This window comes from Entelurus aequoreus, linkage group LG14, assembly GCF_033978785.1.
Source record: "Entelurus aequoreus isolate RoL-2023_Sb linkage group LG14, RoL_Eaeq_v1.1, whole genome shotgun sequence".
Lineage (NCBI taxonomy): Eukaryota > Metazoa > Chordata > Actinopteri > Syngnathiformes > Syngnathidae > Entelurus > Entelurus aequoreus.
Window position 1 is genome coordinate 17,756,701 of NC_084744.1, and position 22,318 is coordinate 17,779,018.

Consider the following 22,318-nt stretch of genomic DNA (forward strand, 5'->3'; position numbering starts at 1 on the left):
ACATCCAGCAAAAGTAAGGAGAGAATGTTGACGGAATGAATGCATTTCTTGTTCAAACCTGTGTAAACTCCCGTAATTCCTTTGACATTACTACCGACATTAACGTCTAACTTAACGCCTTGTGCGTCTTCGAACCTCCGTTTGGACGTGTTTGTGTGGGATAATCCCTGTGTGTGTGTGTGTGTGTGTGTGTGTGTGTGTGTGTGTGTGTGTGTGTGTGTACACGTGTGGGATTTTTTGGGGTAAACCAGCTTCTTCCCACATTCCAAAAATATGCATGTTAGGTTTATTGGAGACTGTAAATTGATCATAGATATGAATGTTTCTGTGAATTATTTTTTGTCTATATATGTGCCCTATCCATGCTAATTTTGGTTAGCCTGTCTATGAGCTAACCCATTGTACGTTAGCATCAAGCTAGCGGCATCAGAGCTCAACCCTCATCCTGCATAATTTTGCTTTTTTCAGTTTATTCCAAACCAAATTATAAATTTTACGTGATTCTTACATGTATATGCACTTCATGTTTGTATATAATGTACTTTCCTTAGTGTGGTTAGTTTTACACTGACTTCATTGTGGAGAATATCAAGAGAACACCCCAAGATATTTTTTTCATCTCTAATTCAAAGGACTGTTTACATATTTGGCAAAGTAACTTGCAACATTCATGGAGGGCAGAATGTTGTGTAGTTTTTGTTACCTTTTGCAATAAGCAGCAACAATTGAAATGGCATTGAACAAAGAGAGCACAGTCTACCAAGTCAAATTCCGATTCTGATAATATAAGAAAAAATATTATTATTACCTAAAAAATATATTTGGTTTTACATATACCGTATTTTCCGCACTATAAGGCGCACCGGATTATAAGGCGCACCTTCAATGAATGGCCTATTTTAAAACTCTGTTCATATATAAGGCGCACCGCATTATAAGGCGCATAGAATAGACGCTACAGTAGAGGCTGGGGTTACGTTATGCATCCATTAGATGGAGCTGCGCCAAAGGGAATGTCAACAAAACAGTCAGATAGGTCAGTCAAACTTTATTAATAGATTACAAACCAGCGTTCTGACAACTCCGTTCACTCCCAAAATGAATAAACATCTGTTTTATTATTTTCCCCGAGGTAAAGTCAGTGACGTGGTATTTCATTTATCTTTTAACAACAGCAAGGTATAACATGTAGTGCAACATTTATACCACATAGTGGAGGGGAACTTTTCCTCGATTCAATAAACAAGTAAAAAACAGTCTGATACTGTTACGGTGAATCAAACGTTAGTGCAATCACAATATAGTAACACTCGAAATAGTGCAAAGCAATAACAATATATCAATAACTCAACGTTGCTCAAACGTTAATGTCACACAACACAACACACAAAATAAACATGTAAAGCGCACTTTATTAAGTTATTCCTCATCCACGAATCCCTCAAATTCTTCTTCTTCAGTGTCCGAATTAAACAGTTGGGCGAATACGGCATCCAACATGCCCGCTGCTGTTCGATTCCCGTGTTCTACTGCGTGACTGATCGCCTTGAGTTTAAACTCTGCGTTGTAAGCATGTCTCTTAATAGGAGCCATTTTGGGGTCTTTACATAAACACACAAATGGAAATGAAACGGCACGCCTCGCGCAGTCATATATCCCAGCATGCACCGCACGCTTCTTCTACGGTAAGCAGCCGCCGACTTCATTTTCCCCCGTAGAAGAAGCGCTTCTTCTTCTACGGTAAGCAGCCGCCGACTTCATTTTCCCCCGTAGAAGAAGAAGCGCTTAGTAGAAGAAGGTCTCGTAGTTGCGAGACCTGTTGTGGCTCAATATTGGTCCATATATAAGGCGCACCGGATTATAAGGCGCACTGTTAGCTTTTGAGAAAATTTGAGGTTTTTAGGTGCGCCTTATAGTGCGGAAAATACGGTACATACATTTGTTTAGCCTTTTTAAAGAAAGTATATGCGTCATTGCATATCAAAATGATCACAATGTCATATTGACCACACCCCTTGCCACGCCCCCACCACCACATATTTAGTGGCAATCTGAGGGAAACCCTGTATCTATACTTTAAAAAAAATCCTTGTCGGCCTGAGGATTTAGTCACACACAAAAGCGCTCCCAAATAAGCAAATAACATTTTGCAGTCATGTTGTTTTGATAGGTTACAAGTAATCAATGATAGCTAACGTTAGTACCTAAACTTTGCCAAATCGGTGTCATTAGCTGACAACAAACAAAGCTAATGCATGTGGGCGTGTGGTATGTGGTGCGTAGTTTATGTGCTCAAAGGAGGAAGTAATGCTTACAACACTTTTTGTTGTAAGCATAAGGGAATTGTCATCTAATTGCCTGGCTTGCGTAATACAGTGTGTTAGTTGTTTTTGCAGGTTTGAGAACTGTATGTATGTCAAAACAATTTTTTAAAACGCAATACTGTCATGTAAACCTACCCTAACTGCTAAAATAACCACTTGGCCAATACAACAAACATTCTGAGCCAATAACTCATGATTACATTAGGGTTAGTAAATTAGAAATGGACATTATTGTGACGCACCAGGTAAATCGATCACTGTGTAACTCCTGCTGCTTGTCTAAATAGCCCAATGGATAAATGTTTTAAGTCTATCTACAAAGACCAAATATGACGACCGTTACAGTGTATCAATAATCATCGGCTAGTAGTAAAATATATTATTATCATTATGGTAAAGTTGAACCAAATAAGTACTCTTTAATGTTTTTAAAACAAATCGTATTCATTTGGACTGCTCTAGTTTTGTTACTGTTAATTTTTTTGTAAGCTTTAGGATTTGTTACTTGAAAATTAGTATTACAAATATAAAAGATTCCGATAGCATCTAGTACAAATGGCAAAATTTAAGAACCTTTTTTTTTTTTTTAATTCGGCATGACAATTATGACATAGTTCCTGGGAAATGTCCGCGGTTCCAAGAACATAGAGAACCCCTGCCCTATAGTACATTAATGTAGTGTATATCTTAATGTCACGTGTGTTAGTGCACATAATATTGCAGGCCATTTTATTTAATATTTCAATCAACCACATTTTATTTATAGGGCCTTTAATAACAAGTGTTTTAAAGGGCGCAGAGTTTAGACTGGCGAAGATGTGTCACAGCGACGTTGTCTGCTTGAAAGTGTGTCCTTAACTGTTGACTAGTTTTGGAGTGGAAATCTCAATGGGCAGCTGCGACGGTGTAGAATGTAATTACCTATAAACTCTTCACAAAAAAAGCTCCTCAAATCAGTCTGTTATATAAAAAGTAGAATCATATTTTCAGGAGTTATAAGAATGAAAATGGTCAGATAAAGTACACAGTAAACCTCTTCTCTCAGATTTAGTAGGAGCTGTGTTTAGTCCTCACAGGTTGACCACTTTTAGCAGGTAATCACTGCAGTGCACTTTGGCAACACTCCAAATAGAATCTATTTCTAGTGTGGCTTGATAAAGAAGGCATCTTTTAAAACTATTAGTCCAAACACAAACTGCCCTGATTTGGTGCAGCCAAACACAAAGGTGGGGGCGGAAACATTTTTTGTCCTAATATGACCAAAGCCAAATAAAATCCATTAGATATGCTAAAGGGTCTATAGACATTCACAACCTAAATGACTCTGAAATATCATGCGTGTTATGCAATTTGGGCCTAGCGCCTCAAGGAATGTGACTGATACATTTTTGGGTTTTCAGGTTTCTCTCACTCAGCATTCACCTTTGGCATTGAAAGCCACATCAGCCAATCCAACATTAATGGAACACTAGTGCCCCCTGCAGCCCTCATCTCCATCCTGCAGAAAGGGCTCCAGTATGTGGAGGCAGAAATTAGCATCAATGAGGTGACAGCTCTCACACAAGCCGCAGATGTCTTCATTATGTAACCTATCACATTCATTTTATATTTGCACACTATACAAAAACATAACACTTTGTACATAAAAGTTTTACCACACAATTTTTGAAGTTAAGTTCATGAAAAATTTTACCAAATAGTGTTGCATTCATATTTTTGTTCAGTGTGTTTGCAAGGTTTTTAGTCATAGCACAGCAAAATCCTAATAGCATATTAATAGTAGACTCCCCATAGTTTTGCTTATGTATTGGACATTTCCACCAACAGGACGGAACGGTCTTCGACGGCCGGCCGATCGAGTCACTATCGCTCATCGACGCCGTGATGCCAGATGTGGTGCAGACGCGGCAGCAGGCCTTCCGCGACAAGTTGGCCCAGCAGCAGGCTGCGTGCACAATGGCGGCTTCCACCTCTGGCAACCAGTCCAACCCGCCAAAGAATGGTGACGCCACTGTCAACGGGGAGGAGAACGGTACCCACAACATGAGTAAGTCATGTTTCTATCATTTTGTCCTGTTCTATACTTTACTTATTTCATATTTTAAGAGTCCTACGATATCCAAACCTATAGTTTGCAGTATCGGCCTATTTTCATGAAAAAGTATGTGATCGCCATTGCCGAATAGTGCCTTTCAATGCCCCCTCGCTAATATTGTATTTATTTTTAGTCCCTTCCGTCCCACAGTGTGGAGCTGCTTTAAATAATCACCTTCATTACGGCAAATAAACAGGACTTTTTAATATTTTTAGTATCATTATCAAGTATTATGACGAGGTTAATCTTCTTACACACCCAGAGCAAGCCAGGAGGAGGCATTCTAATAGGTAAGCTTGCCGCTGAGCTAGCTTGAAACAAAAGAAGTAATAAGTGCTTTGTAAATTTGAAGGAGTGTAGATTGAACCACGTTACAGCAGAAAGTATGCAGTCATTACCAGGAAATGAACAAGTAAATTTTTAAGAGTCTAGAGAAAGGATAATATAACAACTCTTGTGTGTCAGCATTGTCACAGTCAGTACACAGCAAGTAAGAGAACGATCCATTAATTGGTGGCGTCGACACCAAGGATAGTATCAGTATACGATGGGTACTAGTGATTAGGTTGATATTTTTATTTTCTTAAAATCATTTTGTTGTTGTTTTGGTTAATGTTTACAAATTCAAAAACTAATTACCTGGACACAGGAGGACTTTGAGAGAATACATTATTTCAATGAGTAGTTCAATAACATATAGTAGTTTTCACTTTTGTTTAGTTATTGTGGACTAATGTCTTTGTTTTTTTAATACACATACTTCATATAGGTTTCACATTGTGCTTTAAACCAAATGTGGTATATACAATGACAAGGGAATCTATCCATCTGTTTTGCTGAAACTATTGTGATAAGAGATTAAGGAAGTAGTTTAAATATTGTGCTGTTATTGTTAAACTGTCAATAGCACTCACCATAAATAATTTATACCATTTTAACTTAATACATGTGATTGGTTGCGGTATTGGTATCAGCAGATTTCATTAATGGGTGATCGTAACCGGCAGCATAAATCTCTGATCGGAACATCCCTAATTCAAACATACCTATTAATCAAACGTCACTTTTGTGTTACAGATAAAAGCGCCATGGCTTCATCAGCCTGTTTGCAACATTTTCTTCCTTATTTGAATGCAAAACATAGCTTTGATTTAATACTGAAGCAAGCTACATTCTCCCTTGTCTGTCTTTTGAAAGGATACTGGGTTACATCTCCAGACAAATCCCTCTACTTCAAATGAAAAAGAGCGCTGAAGACTGCACTCCTCACATAACGTGCTATACTTGGCGCTTCACGGCTTGATGTGTTGGTGAAACTTGAGAGGTGTGGATCAGGTGTATCGCACAGGGAAAAAAGTCAGAGGGAGAGGATGTTTTTGTCAACATGGCTTAGGGGGGGATTGTATTTTCAAGGTGTCGACAGCAACAGGAAGTTTAGATGGGAGAGGCTTTACTGTCTTGAAATAAATTAAGGTCAAAGCCTTCTCGGGGCTCTGTTTTCTTGTTAAAAAAACATATAATTTTCCTTTTGCTGTGTGTGACGATGCATGTGTGTGCTGCCAGATAACCATTGTGAGTCGATGGAGGTGGATGTCGATGTGGAGATACCCGCCAGCAAAGCCACAGTGCTGCGAGGTCACGAGTCGGAAGTGTTCATCTGTGCATGGAACCCTGTCAGTGATCTACTTGCCTCAGGGTAAGGCGTTAAGGCCTGTGTGTGACTGCGTAGCTCAACTTGCTCTGAATACTAAGCGGATAAAGCTGCTAAGACTGTTTACATCATCAATCTTCTCATGTACTTTGATATTCTGCTCAGTTCGGGGGACTCCACGGCCAGGATCTGGAACCTCAACGAGAACAGCAACTCCAACTCCACCCAGCTGGTGCTGCGTCACTGTATCCGAGAAGGTGGACAGGACGTCCCCAGCAACAAAGACGTCACCTCACTAGACTGGAATGTAGGTTGCATCTTCTCCATACACATCTGTTCACTGCATCCTCCCTTTCTTGCATGTGTCTAAACATTTTTCCATTCGACAGAGCGACGGCACGCTTCTGGCGACAGGATCGTACGACGGCTTCGCCAGGATATGGACAAAAGACGGTATGTCCACATTAGCTCTGGTAGTAATTTTTGAGAAATGCTGTTTGGAATGACGTGATACGTCTCTCCACCATAAGGAAATCTGGCGAGTACCTTGGGACAGCACAAGGGGCCCATATTTGCACTTAAGTGGAACAAGAAGGGGAACTCCATTCTCAGTGCTGGCGTAGATAAGGTATTTAAAGATGTTTGTCTTGCAATAGGTCTGAAATAGTTACCAACCCTTTTCTTGTGTCCATAAAACTACAATGTAAACAAGGGGCATACCATAAAAAAGAAACTTGGATATAATTTAGAGTAGTCAGTATAAAGCAGTATAGATGTGCGATCGACTAAAAAAGGGTCAACATGAAAACACATCATCATTATTATTGTCAAAACAACTGGCAACATCACTGAATAGTGATTACATATGTCCCGCCTACAGTAAATTGTCTCCACGTGGCGGCCCGCCATAAATAGATTAATGATAACTCGCTCATAAACACATTTATAACAAGACTGTCTGAATTCAGCTTGTTGTCATTACGTACAGTAGGTGCTTGTATGGATCGTAACTTCATAACTTCTAAGCCGCTGTTTGAGTCCGTCTGAAAGTTGTCCACTTTGGAGGCATTCTTAGATTGCATATGAAACCACGCCCCATCCTCTCAAAAAGCATCATTTATCAGAAATGTACAGTTTAGAAATATATCTTGAAGTTATCACTGACATTTATTCTCGAGACATTGGCGAAAATGAACTTCATAAACATTATACGATTTCTACATTATGTAAACTTGCACACTCTCAGATTGATTCAGAGTGCATAAAAACAGCTGATTTTAGCAGCTTTAAGTTACTGCATGTTGCACGTTGGTGTTATTATGCGCATGCCAAGATTAGAGGAAAATGATACTTTACCTTACCTTTTGTGTTTCTTCATAGCCTTTTTTTCAGGCTATGAAGCTTGACTTTCTGTCAGAGTGTGTTGGTGACGAACCCCAAGATGCAGAGATGACGATAGGCATTGAGCGGGAAAACATTATTTAATGTCCAAAAATATAAAGAAAAAACACAAACCAGGAACTAGGAACAGGAAACAGGATGCCAGGGAAACAGGAACTGGAAGACGAGGAACAAAAAGACAGCAAGCTACAAACAGCTACAGAATATAGCTTACCGCTACCGCATCCAGCTACACTGACATCGACAAGTAGAAATGACAATAATCCAGTGCTGACTGGAGGGGAAGGCAGGTTTAAATAGCAGCTGGCTGATTGACACCAGGTGTGGCCAGGTGCCAATCAGCCGCAGCTGAGGGGAAGCAGCACTCAGGGAGACAATCAGGAAATAACCAAAATAAGAGCGCTGACAGGAAATGACAGAGGAAAAACAAAACATAACTAAACTGTCAGGGACAAGCCTGACACTTTATATCAAAAAGTACATCAATCTCGCGGTGTTGCTAACCGACAAATTTTGTTTCTGGTCTAAGTCAAACATTGGCTTGCTTAAGGAGGTGTACACATTTTTAATTGCGCTGCACAAACGAACAGGGAGTCGCTAACCCAAACACCCTTCTCCATCGTGGTACAAACAACAATAACAATGTTAACACATATGGAAGCGTATCTACTGCACAACACGGACATCAAGATAAACACCTACGCATGAACATGCATGCAAAACAACACCTTTATCTACACACCGCAAATCATGCTGGGTAACCTGCTGTGCTCCTTCCCAACACACTACTGAAGAATAACTATCAGTTTCTTTTCTAACTTGATTGCATAATTACATACAAAACATCAGTACCTTTTTTTAATAGGGGCTTTTATGTAAACAATTGTACTCTATTGGCTATTGTGTAATCTATGTAAGCATAACTATTATATGTAATAAATGTGTAGATGTTGTCTTATTTCGACTGTAGTTTTCTTGTCATGTATGAATATGTGTAATGTACTAAAGAATCTTAATAAACAAACAAATTATTAATTTTATTTGCAGGTCAAATGTAATGACTTTTTGATTCTATCAGATTGCGGATTACCAATATAAAACACTAACACAATATCGGTGCAGTGTCTATACAGATAGTTAATGTGCCATACACTCCCCAAGGCCTTGTTTACCAATCACTGCTGAGAAAACAGTGCCTCCTGCTGTTGGCCGCTCCTCCACCTTAAAGCATCTGAAATATCATTTTTGACATTAAAAAATTACGACGTATCGACAGGTCAAAGTTTATTTGCCTTCCTAAACATTTGTTTTGCTTTTCATGTTTTTGTGTAACTTTTATTTCCATGCAAATTAGATGATGACATATAGCCCCCTGCTTAAAAGTATATCCAAGTTTCGTTATCATAATATTGTCCGTTGACAAAATTTACACTGTAGTAAAAAGTGATGTGGTCATACTGCATATTTACTTACATACTTATGGGGTACAACAATTTTACATCCCAATGTCTTGACGTGATTTTTCCAGACGACAATCATTTGGGATGCACACACAGGAGAAGCCAAGCAGCAGTTCCCCTTCCACTCAGGTAAAATGTGTATATGGTATTTACAGGACATAAAAAAATGACACGATGAGCACTGTTATTGAGCGTAGTGTCTTTTCCAACGACCTGCAGCTCCAGCTCTGGATGTCGACTGGCAGAACAACACCACCTTTGCCTCCTGCAGCACAGACATGTGCATCCACGTATGTCGCCTCGGAAGCGACCGGCCACTCAAGACTTTCCAGGGTCACACGGTAAGAGGCTTCAATCTACAGCACACCTCTCATATCATCTTTTGGGAGCAATGCTAAATAATCTCCTGTTTTTTTTGTTGTTTTTTTCAGAACGAAGTTAATGCTATTAAGTGGGATCCGTCGGGAATGCTACTGGCCTCCTGCTCAGACGACATGACCTTAAAGGTGAGAGCGCTGCTCAGCCTTGGGATTTAAAGACAAACCAGATGGTAGGGTTGTCCCAATACCAATATTTTGGGGCCTGTACCCAAAATAAATGGGACCACAAAAAATGTCCTTATTGGCTTCAGTTTAACTGAAAATCTTAAGATACAATAAATAAAACAATTTTAAAAGATTAAAATAAAAATGAAAAGGTATTAAACAGACTGGGCTTTTCTTATTGCACTCATTACATAGCCTACAATAATCTAGTATTAGGTTAGAATAGAAAATCAATCATCAATTAAATATTTATGTAGAAAGCTTTACTGATGTTGTATTAAAGCTTCATGAATTATGGTTGCCGCTCTTGGTCTGTGCTTTAAGACAAATACAATAATTAGTCAATGTTAAAACTACACAGATAAGACATAGAGCAGGAAAAACACACATTGTTAAAGAAAAAACACATTCAATTGTGGGAATTTGTTACAAAATTCAGTCATTTCCATTTTCACTTGCATTATTTTAAGCTACGTGAGTGCTTTTGACTTGCGCTAATAATTGGCAACAAGGCAACCAGCTCTGTGCGTGTCTATGTATTTTATGTGCACAACAGGGGAGCTAGGTAACTACATTACCTGTCGCTCTTTAAACTCCTTGTGCCGATATGGATGCCTGTTGATTAAATAATTGCCCAAGTTTGAGTGCAATACAGAATTGCCACCTTTGGTGAGGGATGTTTTAAAGCGTGCGCTTGAAGCGTGGCACTTCTGTGTTTAAAGCTTCACCTTTATTGTTAGTTTTGAAGCCAGAATACCTCCATATCGCACCCTCTTCATCCCTTGTCATTCTCCCTGTATGCGCTGTGTGTGTGCGCTGACTCACTCAACATGATTATGGTGTAAGTTTATTTCAAACATGCATACAATTACAACATGATACATCACACTTTCTAGTTTCTCTTTTTAACACGTTCGAAAAGGAGGAGGAAGAAGCAGAGCTTATTTAATCCTACCCCTTTTCCATTTTATAGCAATTTCTAACACCTTTGTCCACTTCTTGTTCTCAATTTGTACACAATTTACTCCATGAATAATGCAATCCTAAAAAAAAATAATTGTGAAATAAGTTGTATTTCATATAGTGAGATCAATATGATTATCAATATTGTTCTTTGTACTTTAACACTTTGAGTTTGAACAGTTTCTCAAAGTGGATCATATCAGTACTTTGTTTGACATCTTTACCAAATCCATTCCATAATTTAATTACACATACTGATATACTAAAGGTTTTAAGTGTTGTACGTGCATACAAATGTTTTAAGTTACATTTTTGTCTGAGGTTGTATTTCTCCTCTTTTGTTAAGAATTGTTGTACATCCTTTGGTAGCAGGATATAGTTTGCTTTGTGCATAATTTTAGCTGTTTGCAAATTCACTATATTGTTAAAATTTTTGTATTTTTGATTCAATAATAAAGGGTTTGAATGTTCTTGATATCCAACATTACGTAATATTCTAGCTGAGCGACGTCCCTGCTGCACGGCAACATGCGGATGAAAAAAACAGTATTGGTATTTTTCTAAGACAGTGTAGTACATTTTTCAATTCATTAGTACCGCAGTACTTAGTTAGTACCGGTATACTGTACAACCCCACCAGATGGAGGGCGTTTTTTATTCAGTTCTGCTGTTTTCCAGATCTGGAGTATGAAGCAGGAATCGTGCGTCCATGACCTCCAGGCTCACAGTAAAGAGATCTACACTATCAAGTGGAGCCCGACTGGGCCAGGCACAAGCAATCCTAACTCCAACATCATGCTCGCCAGGTGGGTTAGCGCTCATACGCATAAGTATAAAATTACTAATTGTAGTAATTGTCAGCGACCCACGACGCTGCACTCTGACCCACGTGCGTTGCTCTTCCTCTTCAACACCGCAGAATGTCCTGATATGCCTTCATATGTGTGTGCTGGTAATTCACACAGGAAATTAAACTGTCCTTGTCAGCGCCGCTCCGATAGAACTTCCTTTCCTTTCTCACTTTGCACTCTAAAGGATGGAGGCAATTCTGTGTTTAATTAAGTCTGATTATTTCCTCGCGCTTCCTCCTCCAGCGCGTCGTTTGACTCGACCGTGCGGCTGTGGGACGTAGAGCGAGGAGTGTGCATCCACACACTGACCAAGCACCAAGAGCCCGTCTACAGTGTGGCCTTCAGCCCGGACGGCAAGCACCTCGCCAGCGGTTCCTTTGACAAGTGTGTTCACATTTGGAACACCACGGTGAGTCTCTGGCTTCACGATTAATCACAGAGGAGACCAGAGAGAACAATTTTATTAAGGTTTTTAAGTGTGTGTATTTTCTCTCAGACCGGGGCCTTGGTGCACAGCTACAGGGGAACGGGTGGAATATTTGAAGTGTGCTGGAATAGCACAGGTGATAAAGTCGGGGCCAGTGCATCAGACGGCTCGGTAAGCTTGTGTATATTCTTAAATTATACTGCAGTACACTGCATTTCGCCTTCATTAAGCAAGAATACAAGAACACATGATGTATGTTGTGAGGTTAGAGGTCACTGCAAACTCAAATAAGAAAATATTTGGGAATAAGCGGTAGAAAATGGATGTATGGATGGATGTAAACGTTTTAAAACTTGCCTTTTTTCTCTCCAAACTGTTCCTGCAACTTTGTAAGCATACAATTGTCCAAAATATTTTTGTAGAATGATTAAGATTAGGGGTCTAACCCATCCCCTGATTGAAAGGAAACAATCAGGTACCAGGTCAAACTCCCCCCCTCATAAAACTTAAATAACTTCTATAAATACATTTTCAACATTGTTAAATAGTAGGCAGGTTTAGAACATCTTTTAGTGAGAACAGGTGATGCAATCACTGATTACATGTATCAACTGTTTCAATGTATTTATAGTGAGTGTGATTGACAGTTTAACAACATCAACACAATGTTTAAAGTAGTTCCTTATTCTTTTTTATTACATACAATTGGTTGATCGAAACAAAGTTCTCCTGTGTCCAGGGAATTATTATATATATATATATATACATATGTATATATATATATACATATGTATATATATATATATGTATATATATATATATATATATGTATATATATATATATATATATATATATATATATATATATATATATATATATATATATATATATATATATATATACATATATATATATATATATATACATATATATATATATATATATACATATATATATATATATATATATATATATATATATATATATATATATATATATATATATATATATATATATATATATATATATATATACTGTATATATGTATACCGTTCAAAAGTTTGGGGTCCCCCAAACAATTTTGTGGAATAGCCTTCATTTCTAAGAACAAGAATAGACTGTCGAGTTTCAGATGAAAGTTTTCTTTTTCTGGCCATTTTGAGCGTTTAATTGACCCCACAAATGTGATGCTCCAGAAACTCAATCTGCTCAAAGGAAGGTCCGTTTTGTAGCTTCTGTAACAAGCTAAACTGTTTTCAGATGTGTGAACATGATTGCACAAGGGTTTTCTAATCATCAATTAGCCTTCTGAGCCAATGAGCAAACACATTGTACCATTAGAACACTGGAGTGATAGTTGCTGGAAATGGGCCTATATACACCTATGTAGATATTGCACCAAAAACCAGACATTTGCAGCTAGAATAGTCATTTACCACATTAGCAATGTATAGAGTGTATTTCTTTAAAGTTAAGACTAGTTTAAAGTTATCTTCATTGAAAAGTACAATGCTTTTCCTTCAAAAATAAGGACATTTCAATGTGACCCCAAACTTTTGAACGGTAGTGTATATATCAACCTAATCTAAATTGGCCCTAGTGTGTGAATGTGAGTGTGAATGTTGTCTGTCTATCTGTGTTGGCCCTGCGATGAGGTGGCGACTTGTCCAGGGTGTACCCCGCCTTCCGCCCGATTGTAGCTGAGATAGGCTCCAGCGCCCCCCGCGACCCCGAAGGGAATAAGCCGTAGAAAATGGATGGATGGATGGCACTCTAGTAGCGATCATAAACTGATACTACCCTTGGTATCAACACCACCAATTTATGGATTTATCCGCCCTCTCCTTACATGTCGTGTACTTCTGGCTGCAACAATGCTGACACACCAACAGTAGTTGTTATATTGTCCTCTCTCTAGTCCAGACTCTTATTAATCTAATTAAAAAATTGTTAATATATTAATAGACTTCTTAAACTTTACTAAGCACTTATTTACTGTGTTGTTTAAAGCGAGCTTAGTGGTTAGCTCCGGGCCTGCTTTTCGTGTGTAAAATGTTTAGCCTCGTCCTCCAATGACGATACTTGATATTGATAATAAAGAAATGCAGTTTATTTGCCGCAGCGCAGGTGATTATTAGGGGATATGTACAATTTAACAAAATGATAAATGGGTTATACTTGTATAGCGCTTTTCTACCTTCAAGGTACTCAAAGCGCTTTGACAGTATTTTAAAACATGTGGAAATTACGCAAGAATGTAACATTTACTAACATTGTCAAAACTTTTAAGAATCTTTTGTCATCTTCCTAGAACATATACTGGTGAAACTCAAAATATTAGAAGGGTTTGATTAAACGTACAAGGTGAAACTATTGTATACATAACACGCAACTCAATATATTCCAAGCCTTTTTTATACATCATTTTGATTATTATGGCTTACAGTTTATGAAAACCTTGAATACAAATAAATGGGGTCTTCAATAACTGTAAGGCTATGATCATCAGAATAATAATTAAACAAACGCTGGACATACACTATATTGCCAAAAGTATTTGGCCACCTGCCTTGACTCACATATGAACATGAAGTGCCATCCCATCCCTAACCCATGGGACCCATGTCGGTCCACCTTTTGCAGCTATTAGAGCAGGGGTGGGCAATTAATTTTTACCGGGGGCCGAATGAGCAACCCGAGCACTGCTGGAGGGCCACATCGACAATATTTCAATTAAATTTTGCTCAATATTATTTTTGATATATACCGTAAGATAAATAATAATAATAATAATGAATAATAATAGTAATACTTCAACATAGTGTGTGTAACAGCATTCCATGACTAATATAAATAAATTAACATTAATAATAAATGACAGTAAAATAAGCACACGTATGACTGAGGAGTCATAGTGTAATTTTGTGTGGTGTTTGAGTTGTCCGACTTTTTGTGTGGCCATAAACGCAGCAGTGGTTTAGTGCTATGCGTGTTGGTGACAGATGACAAGTTGGTTTTGGCCTGGTTTGTACGGCAGAAAATGACTAGTTTTTCAAGATAGAATTGTTTTACTAATTTTTTTGGTGTGGTTATGTCCGAATATAAACAGTTTTTCTCGATAAAGTGATCGATATAATTCCTGTCCTCGAAGCATCTCGATAGACGTTACAATAATTGAACGGTGTTCAATTGAACGGTGTTGACGAACACCGTTAGGGCCGCTTGTTGTCACTGTCACTCAAAGTTGCATTGCAAAATTCCATAGAATAAATATGTTTATTTTGTTTAGAATTCAGATGGGATTTGATTTGGTGCGCGGCATATATTTGCTGCGCGCAGCGGACGCTTGAGCAGTGCGCAATTGCGCAGGCACGCACCTTAGAGGGAACGTTGCTTGGCAGTCCATGTCTTGTTGGAAACACGCCATTCTTCATCAACTTTTCTCTTTTTAGCGTCTCGGGTGTAAACCGTGCATCACTTGTCGCTGCGTGTGCACCTTCACTCGCAGGTTACACAAGGACACACGCCCATAAATAATACTTTTCAAAATAAAAGCAGCACAGTTGTATTGCGTGCACGACATAGATGTTTTTTCAACTTTATTTTGTAATTTGTGATTGCAGCTGTTCACATTCACTCACAGTCACGCACACGCATACGTCCACACGGAAGTAATACAAATAACGATTTTCAAAACAAAAGCAGCACCGTTGTATTGCACACTCGACATAGATACTTTTTAAAATGTATTTTGTAATTTATAATTGGCCTCACGCGGGCCGGACAGGGACGCACAAAGGGCCGGATGCGGCCCGCGGGCCGCAGAATGCCCAGGTCTGTATTAGAGCTTCAACTCTTCTGGGAAGGCTGTCCACAAGGTTGCGGAGTGTGTTTATAGGAATTTTCCATCATTCTTCCAAAAGTGCATTGGTGAGGTCACACACTGATGTTGGTCGAGAAGACCTGGATCTCAGTCTCTGTTCTAATTCATCCCAAAGGTGTTCTATCGGGTTCAGGTCAGGACTCTGTGCAGGCCAGTCAAGTTCATCCACACCAGACTCTGTCATCCATGTCTTTGTGGACCTTGCTTGCTTGTCATGTTGGAAGAGGAAGGGGCCCAATCCAAACTGTTCCCACAAAGTTGGGAGCATGGAATTGTCCAAAATGTTTTGGTATCCTGGAGCATTCAAAGTTCCTTTCACTGGAACTAAGGGGCCAAGCCCAACTCCTGGAAAAACAGCCCCACACCATAATTCCTCCTCCACCAAATTTCACACTCTGCACGATACAGTCCCAAATGTATCGTTCTCCTGGCAACCTCCAAACCCAGAATCGTCCATCAGGTTGCCAGATGGAAAAGTGTGATTCATCACTCCAGAGAAGGCGTCTCCTTTGCTCTAGAGTCCAGTGGTGACGTGCTTTACACCACTGCATCCCACACTTTACATTGGACTTGGTGATGTATGGCTTAGATGCAGCTGCTCGGCCATGGAAACCCATTCCACGAAGCGCTCTGCGTACTGTACGTGGGCTAATAGGAAGGTCACATGAAGTTTGGAGCTCTGTAGCAACTGATTGTGCAGAATATCGGTGACCTCTTTGCACTATGCGCTTCAGCATCTGCTGACCCCTCTCTGTCAGTTTACGTGGCCTACCACTTGGTGGCTGAGTTGCTGTTGTTCCCAAACTCTTCCATTTTCTTATAATAAAGCCGACAGTCGACTATGGAATATTAAAAAGCGAGGACATTTCACGACTGGATGACAGTTCCACGCTGGAAATCACTGAGCTCCTGAGAGCGGCCCATTCTTTCACAAATGTTTGTAGAAACAGTCTCCATGCCTAAGTGCTTGATTTTATACACAGTGATTAGTACACCTGATTCTGATCATTTGGATGGGTGGCAAAATAGTGTACCTGACTTTGCATGTAAAGATTTAATATCACACATTAGTTGAATTGCTGACATGAATGGACTTTAACACCATATTGTAATTGTATGAGTTTTACCCGTATATAGGAAATGACTGAGTGAAAATGTAATTAGTAGCTCTCGTATTTACGGCAGATGACGTGCTAGCCTCACTGCTCCTTGGTGGATGAGATAGGCGCCGTTCAAAAACGCGACTTTCATTTCTAGTTATTGCTTGTACCTTCTTGATGAAACACTGATCTTACAATTATTACAAGTAGCGCTGTTGCAATCCATCCATCCAGAGGTTGGGTTGCGGGGGCAGCAGCCTAAGCAGGGAAGCCCAGACTTCCCTCTCCACAGCCACTTCGTCCAGCTCCTCCCGGGGGATCCCGAGGCGTTCCCAGGCCAGCCGGGAGACATAGTCTTCCCAACGTGTCCTGGGTCTTCCTCGTGGCCTCCTACCGGTCGGACGTGCCCTAGACAGGCATTTGGGTGGCATCCGGACCAGATGCCCGTTGCTATCTTTTCTTGTAAAACGTAGTCAACTTTAGAGCGTTTGTTCCGCCATTTTGCCGTGGCGTAATGACATCATTTCCACAGAACGGCATCGTTAAGGGAATCGTTTGAAAAGTTAGCACGCGATTAGAACCGGTTTTCGAAGGTGAGGTAAACATTGTGTCGTTTTTATGAACCTGATCCAATCCTTTTCTTTTCCAGGTGTGTGTTCTCGACCTCCGAAAATAGCGGACGTTGGACGTCGAATCCTGGAATGTGCAGCAAACTGCCTTGTTTAGACATCAGCAAACACTCTCCGCGCTCCCAGGAGGGGGCGTGGCAGGTAGGAGGGGGCGTGGCAGGCAGGACGGAGTCCAACACCGAAAAGAAACCTGTACCACCATGAGATGAGGGGGGGAGGTGGCGCGCCTTGCAGCGGACAGACTTAAGGCATCCACAAAACTGGACTCTCCCAACTTTTAGAGTTTTTTACGAGCTTTCAAGTAAGGAAGCGCCGCGTTGTCCCCCCCTGCCCCCGCGGCCTTCCGCGGTCCATTCGCTCGGGAGCACGGATGAGTGAGCGGGAGCCAAAAGGCAGCAAATGTGAGGACTTGTTTAGACACCGCCCACCTCCCCGCTACTCCATGGAAGGTGGCGGTACTTTTTAACACGAGAGTCCACCAAAAAAAACTTTCAATCCGGCCCAGTTCTCTCCCCAATTGGAAAAAGTGTGGTTTACAGAGATTTTTTTTTTTGCCCTTTTTTTTTTTTTGGATGTAAATGTAAAGAATGTAAAGATATGTAAATTAGATTAATACACAGACTTATATACTGTGTATATATGTTTATATGCAGTACACATTATTGACGTCACATTAGGGGCTCACTAATGGCGTCTTTGCTGACGAAGCCTCCTTTTTAAAAAATAAATAAATAAATAAATACCAAAAAAAATACAAGTTTTTTCCAGCCAAGACACAAACGTATCAGTCGCACACCCGCTTTTTTTTTCTTTTGAAATTCCTGTTGTCCGAGTGGAACGGGATCAACACAAACGACTATGGCGGTCTAGCATTCTTTCCCCTCGCTGGTCATTCTGTTCAACAATGCAGATGGCGTCTGACGCTGCCATCTTTGTTGTCAAACACTTTTTATTTCCAGTCAACATGAAGCGCTCGCTTTTTTTCCCCCCTCGTCATAGCGGCTTCAGCAGAAAACTCACATTTTGCTGGAAGTTAAGGGCCAACATTTTTATGACTTTTTTTTTTTTTTTTAACATACACGTCACAGTTGGATGTCAATGGGTGCTTCATCGTTCTTCTGACTTTTTCAGAGCCATTATTGTCTGTGTCAGACTGAGAATTGGGCTGTGGGTTTGGTGGCCATTGTGGATGAAACGCTGTGACAGCTACTTATTACTATCTCTCACACACCCTGGTCTAGGGTGTGGTCACCTGTTTCAACATAAAACAAGTCATTCAGTGTCGCAAATAAATAAATCACTCTATTTTGATATCAGAACACATTTGATTTCACTTGTCTGATTGGGGGTTTTTCTAGTATTAATTTGTTTCCACTTATGGGACAAAAAAGCATTCTATATTCTATATTTTTTTTCTTATATTACAATTTTATTCTCATAGGAATAACCGCAAAAATAAGCATGCTAAACAGCTATTTTTGCATTATTATGATAAACTTCTTCAAATGTTTGTTTTATTTTAGAATAGTACAATTATATTTTTATATCACTATTTTATTTCTGCAGTTTTCTCGTTATTTTACAACTCAATATACTTTTTTTTCCGTCACGTAATATGACAAACGTCTTATACGATAGCACCTCAACTTACAAGCTTACAACTTACTTACTGTGACTGAGCTCTTAACTCAAAAGACTTTTATCTCACATTGTCTACCATTTAAATGTACTTAATTAGTACTTGGCCCCCAAAACCGCACAATTTTAACATATAACATGCCTTTTAAAAATGAAAAACTAACTTTTACATAATACTGTATACAACTAATACAATGTAATGTACTACTAACTACAGTAATTTTATGAAGTAATGTCATAATAATGTAATGTAATGACTTTTACAGTATCGCCTAGCTGCTTGTCTGTCAAACACACCATCAGCAGCTTTCCCATATTTTTATGGATACATGTCACTGTTTGGATATTGTTTTAATATTCATTCTGTTTCAGTATGGTGCCAACTACATGCATGTGATATGTCCGCGTTTTTTATATTTATTTTTGGCGTGAAAATATCAATTCAGCGTCTTTTTAATGAAATATCAAAAAATAGGATCCAAACAAAATTTGTTCAACGCTTTGAGTTGCAGGACACCGAGACGACCGGGGCGCCGAAACAAGCCTGCTAGTTAGCATCATCTAGCTAGCTTACTTGTTGTCGCCTGCGTTCGCTCTGTCTACTTTGCAGCTGCCGTATTTCCTTGAATAGCCGCCGGGGCGCTAATTAATTTAAAACCTCTTCTCACTCCTGCGCTTACCAAAGGCATGCGGGATAGGCAAGCATGCGCTAATTATTTTAAAACCTCTTCTCACTCCGGCGCTTACCTTATCATAAAAAGCACATTTAATAAAAAAAACGTTATTATGGTCTTACCTTTACTTATAAATGAGTCCATGTAATCCTCCATGTTAAAAGTGCAAGCAAACGATCGCTTCCTTGTTGCTGCTTGTTGTCTTCTTCTGCAGCACCGGTCTTCTGCAGTACCGGTAGTAGTCACAAGAAGGATCACTAGCGACCTCTACCACCAGGAGGCGGGAGTCATTTAATGACTCATATTTGACACACGCAGCTACGGTATATTAATAAAACATAGCTGCTTACTGTTCTTTTTAGCATTTTCAATAGCTTGGACCTTAAATCCTACTAAATAGCTCTGTATCTTCTTCCCTTTATGCGATTTTAAATGATTGAAATTGGCCTCCTCCAATTTGGAAAATGATGCCTTGAAAGGTGAAGTGTCACTCGTGACGTGACGAGTTTGACCCGGCGGTGAAACGAGGCATACCGGTTTTTCAAAATAAAGCGCTTTGAAAGACGCAACTCCAACAACAAAATGTCAGCTCTCCACCACTACAAACTAACAATATTAATAATAAGAATTGCAATTAAAATAAAATATGTCATTTCTTTAAATCACAAATTTTTAAGTTTTAATTATAAAAATAACATTTTAATGAATGTAAAAATTATTTTAAAATCTTGTCATATTTCTACTTTTTTTTGTTAGTCCATGACTTTATAGAACAAGTTATTTTCAGTGCTTTAAAGTACAACACACTTGTCCCCATGTAAGAAACAGGTCTGCTATTTAATGTGTAAAATGTGTGCAAAAATGACAAAATAAAATACAGACATGAGCTTAAAAACTAACTAGAAAAGAGCCTAATATTACACAAGATAATAAAAGTATTACAACATCTAAAAGTTACCAGCCCAAGTAGTGTTTGATGACGCTGGCATGTTGGCTAATGTCTCCCTGACGTCCCCGAGGATTCTTCATCAGCGTCTATATCGCCATAGTCTGGGAGCTCGCTGGAAATGTGGATTTCAACTGTGCTAGATTCTGAACCTAACAAGACAAACACGGGAGGATTAATGGGTGAGGTCACGGCGTTTGGAAAAAAATAAATACATAATTCATTCCTCCATAATAAACATGAATATATTGTGGGGAACATTATGTCCATTTTAATGCATTCAGTCATTTTTGAAAAAAAAAAAAGGTAATTCATGGAGGCAATGCAACACGAGGGAACAGATGGTGTTTGCATGCAGATATTATTAGTATTATTATTATTGTCAATGCTGTACTCGCAGGTGGAAAAAGCCACAAAACACAAACTTTGGCGACACAGACAGTTTGCGAACCCTTGATGTTGAAGACACAAGTCTTTATTCATTGTATATTTCACACAACAAACGTCATAAAATGACAGCACAGCACTTTTGGAGACAGTTGCTTAAAAGAAGATGTGAAAAATCAACAAACGAGGGCAACAACTAGAAAAGTTGACAGTTTGAGAAGAAAAAGTCATGAGGTACTATGCAGTGCTCGTAAGTAACGTAACGTGGGGAAATTAGTCAAGTTAAAAAAAAAAGCAAAAGAGCAAATACGTGTGAATACAGTTGTGAAGAAATTAGTAAAATTATTTATTTAATAGACTTTTTGCAATTTAAATTTTGGACCAAAATAAAAAAAACAGGAAGTTAGTGTGCTAACAAACTAAATGAGCCAAATGTGCATATTTAGGCTAAGATACAAAAATAGCACTGGCTCTTAAACAATAACTTTGATATTACCAGGATTAAATTTTCTATCATGCACTTTGACCTTGGTACAGATTATTTTTTCTCATTTCCTAGCCATAGCTGGTGCACGCGCTCCCTCTAGTGCAGGGATGTCAAACTAATTTTTAGCTCAGGGGCCACATGGAGGAAAATGTATGCCGGAATGGTAAAATCATGGCATGATCACTTAAAAATAAAGACAACTTCAGGTTGTTTTCTTTCTTTTACTTTGGCCAAAAATAGAACAAGCACATTCTGAAAAAACGTACAAATCACAAATAATCCTCTGGACAGAACACTTCAAGTTTGTTCAAAAGTCTGAGGGAATTGGTGCGGTTTCAAACACAAAATGTCACAGTGTATCTACAAAGCCAGGATTAAACTTTTAAGTCACAGTCTTTCTGGAATTGAACAAAAAACACAACATGTAAACTCTTCTCGGTATCAAATACCCACTTCGTCATGTCCAGAAACAGAGGTAAAAAGTACTCAGAAGGGTTAAGTTTTCTCGTTTTTGACATTATGGTGGACTAAGGGTGCCAAATAACGATGTGTTCGAAACAGAAGACATAAAACGGCAGGTTTTAAGTTCCATTTGAGTCGAGGGAGAGGAGCCGCAGCCACGCTTTACTTTGTACCTCTTGCTAGTCCTAACAGAATTGCTATTGTGACATCCAGTGGACACATTTAGAACAGCAGTTTCTTTCATTCAAAAAAATGCAGCTAATTTTAACACTTGGCAAACTCATCACTCACCTGTTCGCGGGCCGTACGTCTGACACCCCTGCTTTAGTGGTACTCAAGAACGGCAGATTATTCTTTTTAAATACCATCTACACGTGAAATAAACATGTAATGA

At 39.1% G+C, this 22,318-nt stretch overlaps 2 protein-coding genes across 3 annotated transcripts in view; one reads left to right on the top strand and one right to left on the bottom strand.

Annotated features, from left to right (window-relative positions):
- The window catches only part of tbl1x (transducin beta like 1 X-linked), an 82,075-nt gene extending 63,431 nt beyond the window's left edge, over nucleotides 1-18,644 (top strand). Inside the window, exons 3-15 of the mRNA XM_062069115.1 lie at nucleotides 3,725-3,870; nucleotides 4,152-4,371; nucleotides 5,983-6,115; nucleotides 6,236-6,377; nucleotides 6,460-6,523; nucleotides 6,601-6,698; nucleotides 9,000-9,060; nucleotides 9,151-9,272; nucleotides 9,363-9,437; nucleotides 11,118-11,245; nucleotides 11,534-11,699; nucleotides 11,787-11,888; nucleotides 17,351-18,644. Of these exons, the coding sequence (XP_061925099.1) occupies nucleotides 3,725-3,870; nucleotides 4,152-4,371; nucleotides 5,983-6,115; nucleotides 6,236-6,377; nucleotides 6,460-6,523; nucleotides 6,601-6,698; nucleotides 9,000-9,060; nucleotides 9,151-9,272; nucleotides 9,363-9,437; nucleotides 11,118-11,245; nucleotides 11,534-11,699; nucleotides 11,787-11,888; nucleotides 17,351-17,377 (1,484 nt within the window). The 3' untranslated portion in view covers nucleotides 17,378-18,644. The remainder of the gene's footprint in view (nucleotides 1-3,724; nucleotides 3,871-4,151; nucleotides 4,372-5,982; nucleotides 6,116-6,235; nucleotides 6,378-6,459; nucleotides 6,524-6,600; nucleotides 6,699-8,999; nucleotides 9,061-9,150; nucleotides 9,273-9,362; nucleotides 9,438-11,117; nucleotides 11,246-11,533; nucleotides 11,700-11,786; nucleotides 11,889-17,350) is intronic.
- A 1,748-nt stretch (nucleotides 18,645-20,392) lies between these two features.
- gpr143 (G protein-coupled receptor 143) overlaps nucleotides 20,393-22,318 on the bottom strand; it is a 28,491-nt gene continuing 26,565 nt past the window's right edge. For both annotated transcript variants that reach the window (XM_062069116.1, XM_062069117.1), the window contains one exon: nucleotides 20,393-20,740. In XM_062069116.1, coding sequence (XP_061925100.1) covers nucleotides 20,637-20,740 — 104 coding nt within the window. In that variant the 3' untranslated portion in view covers nucleotides 20,393-20,636. The remainder of the gene's footprint in view (nucleotides 20,741-22,318) is intronic.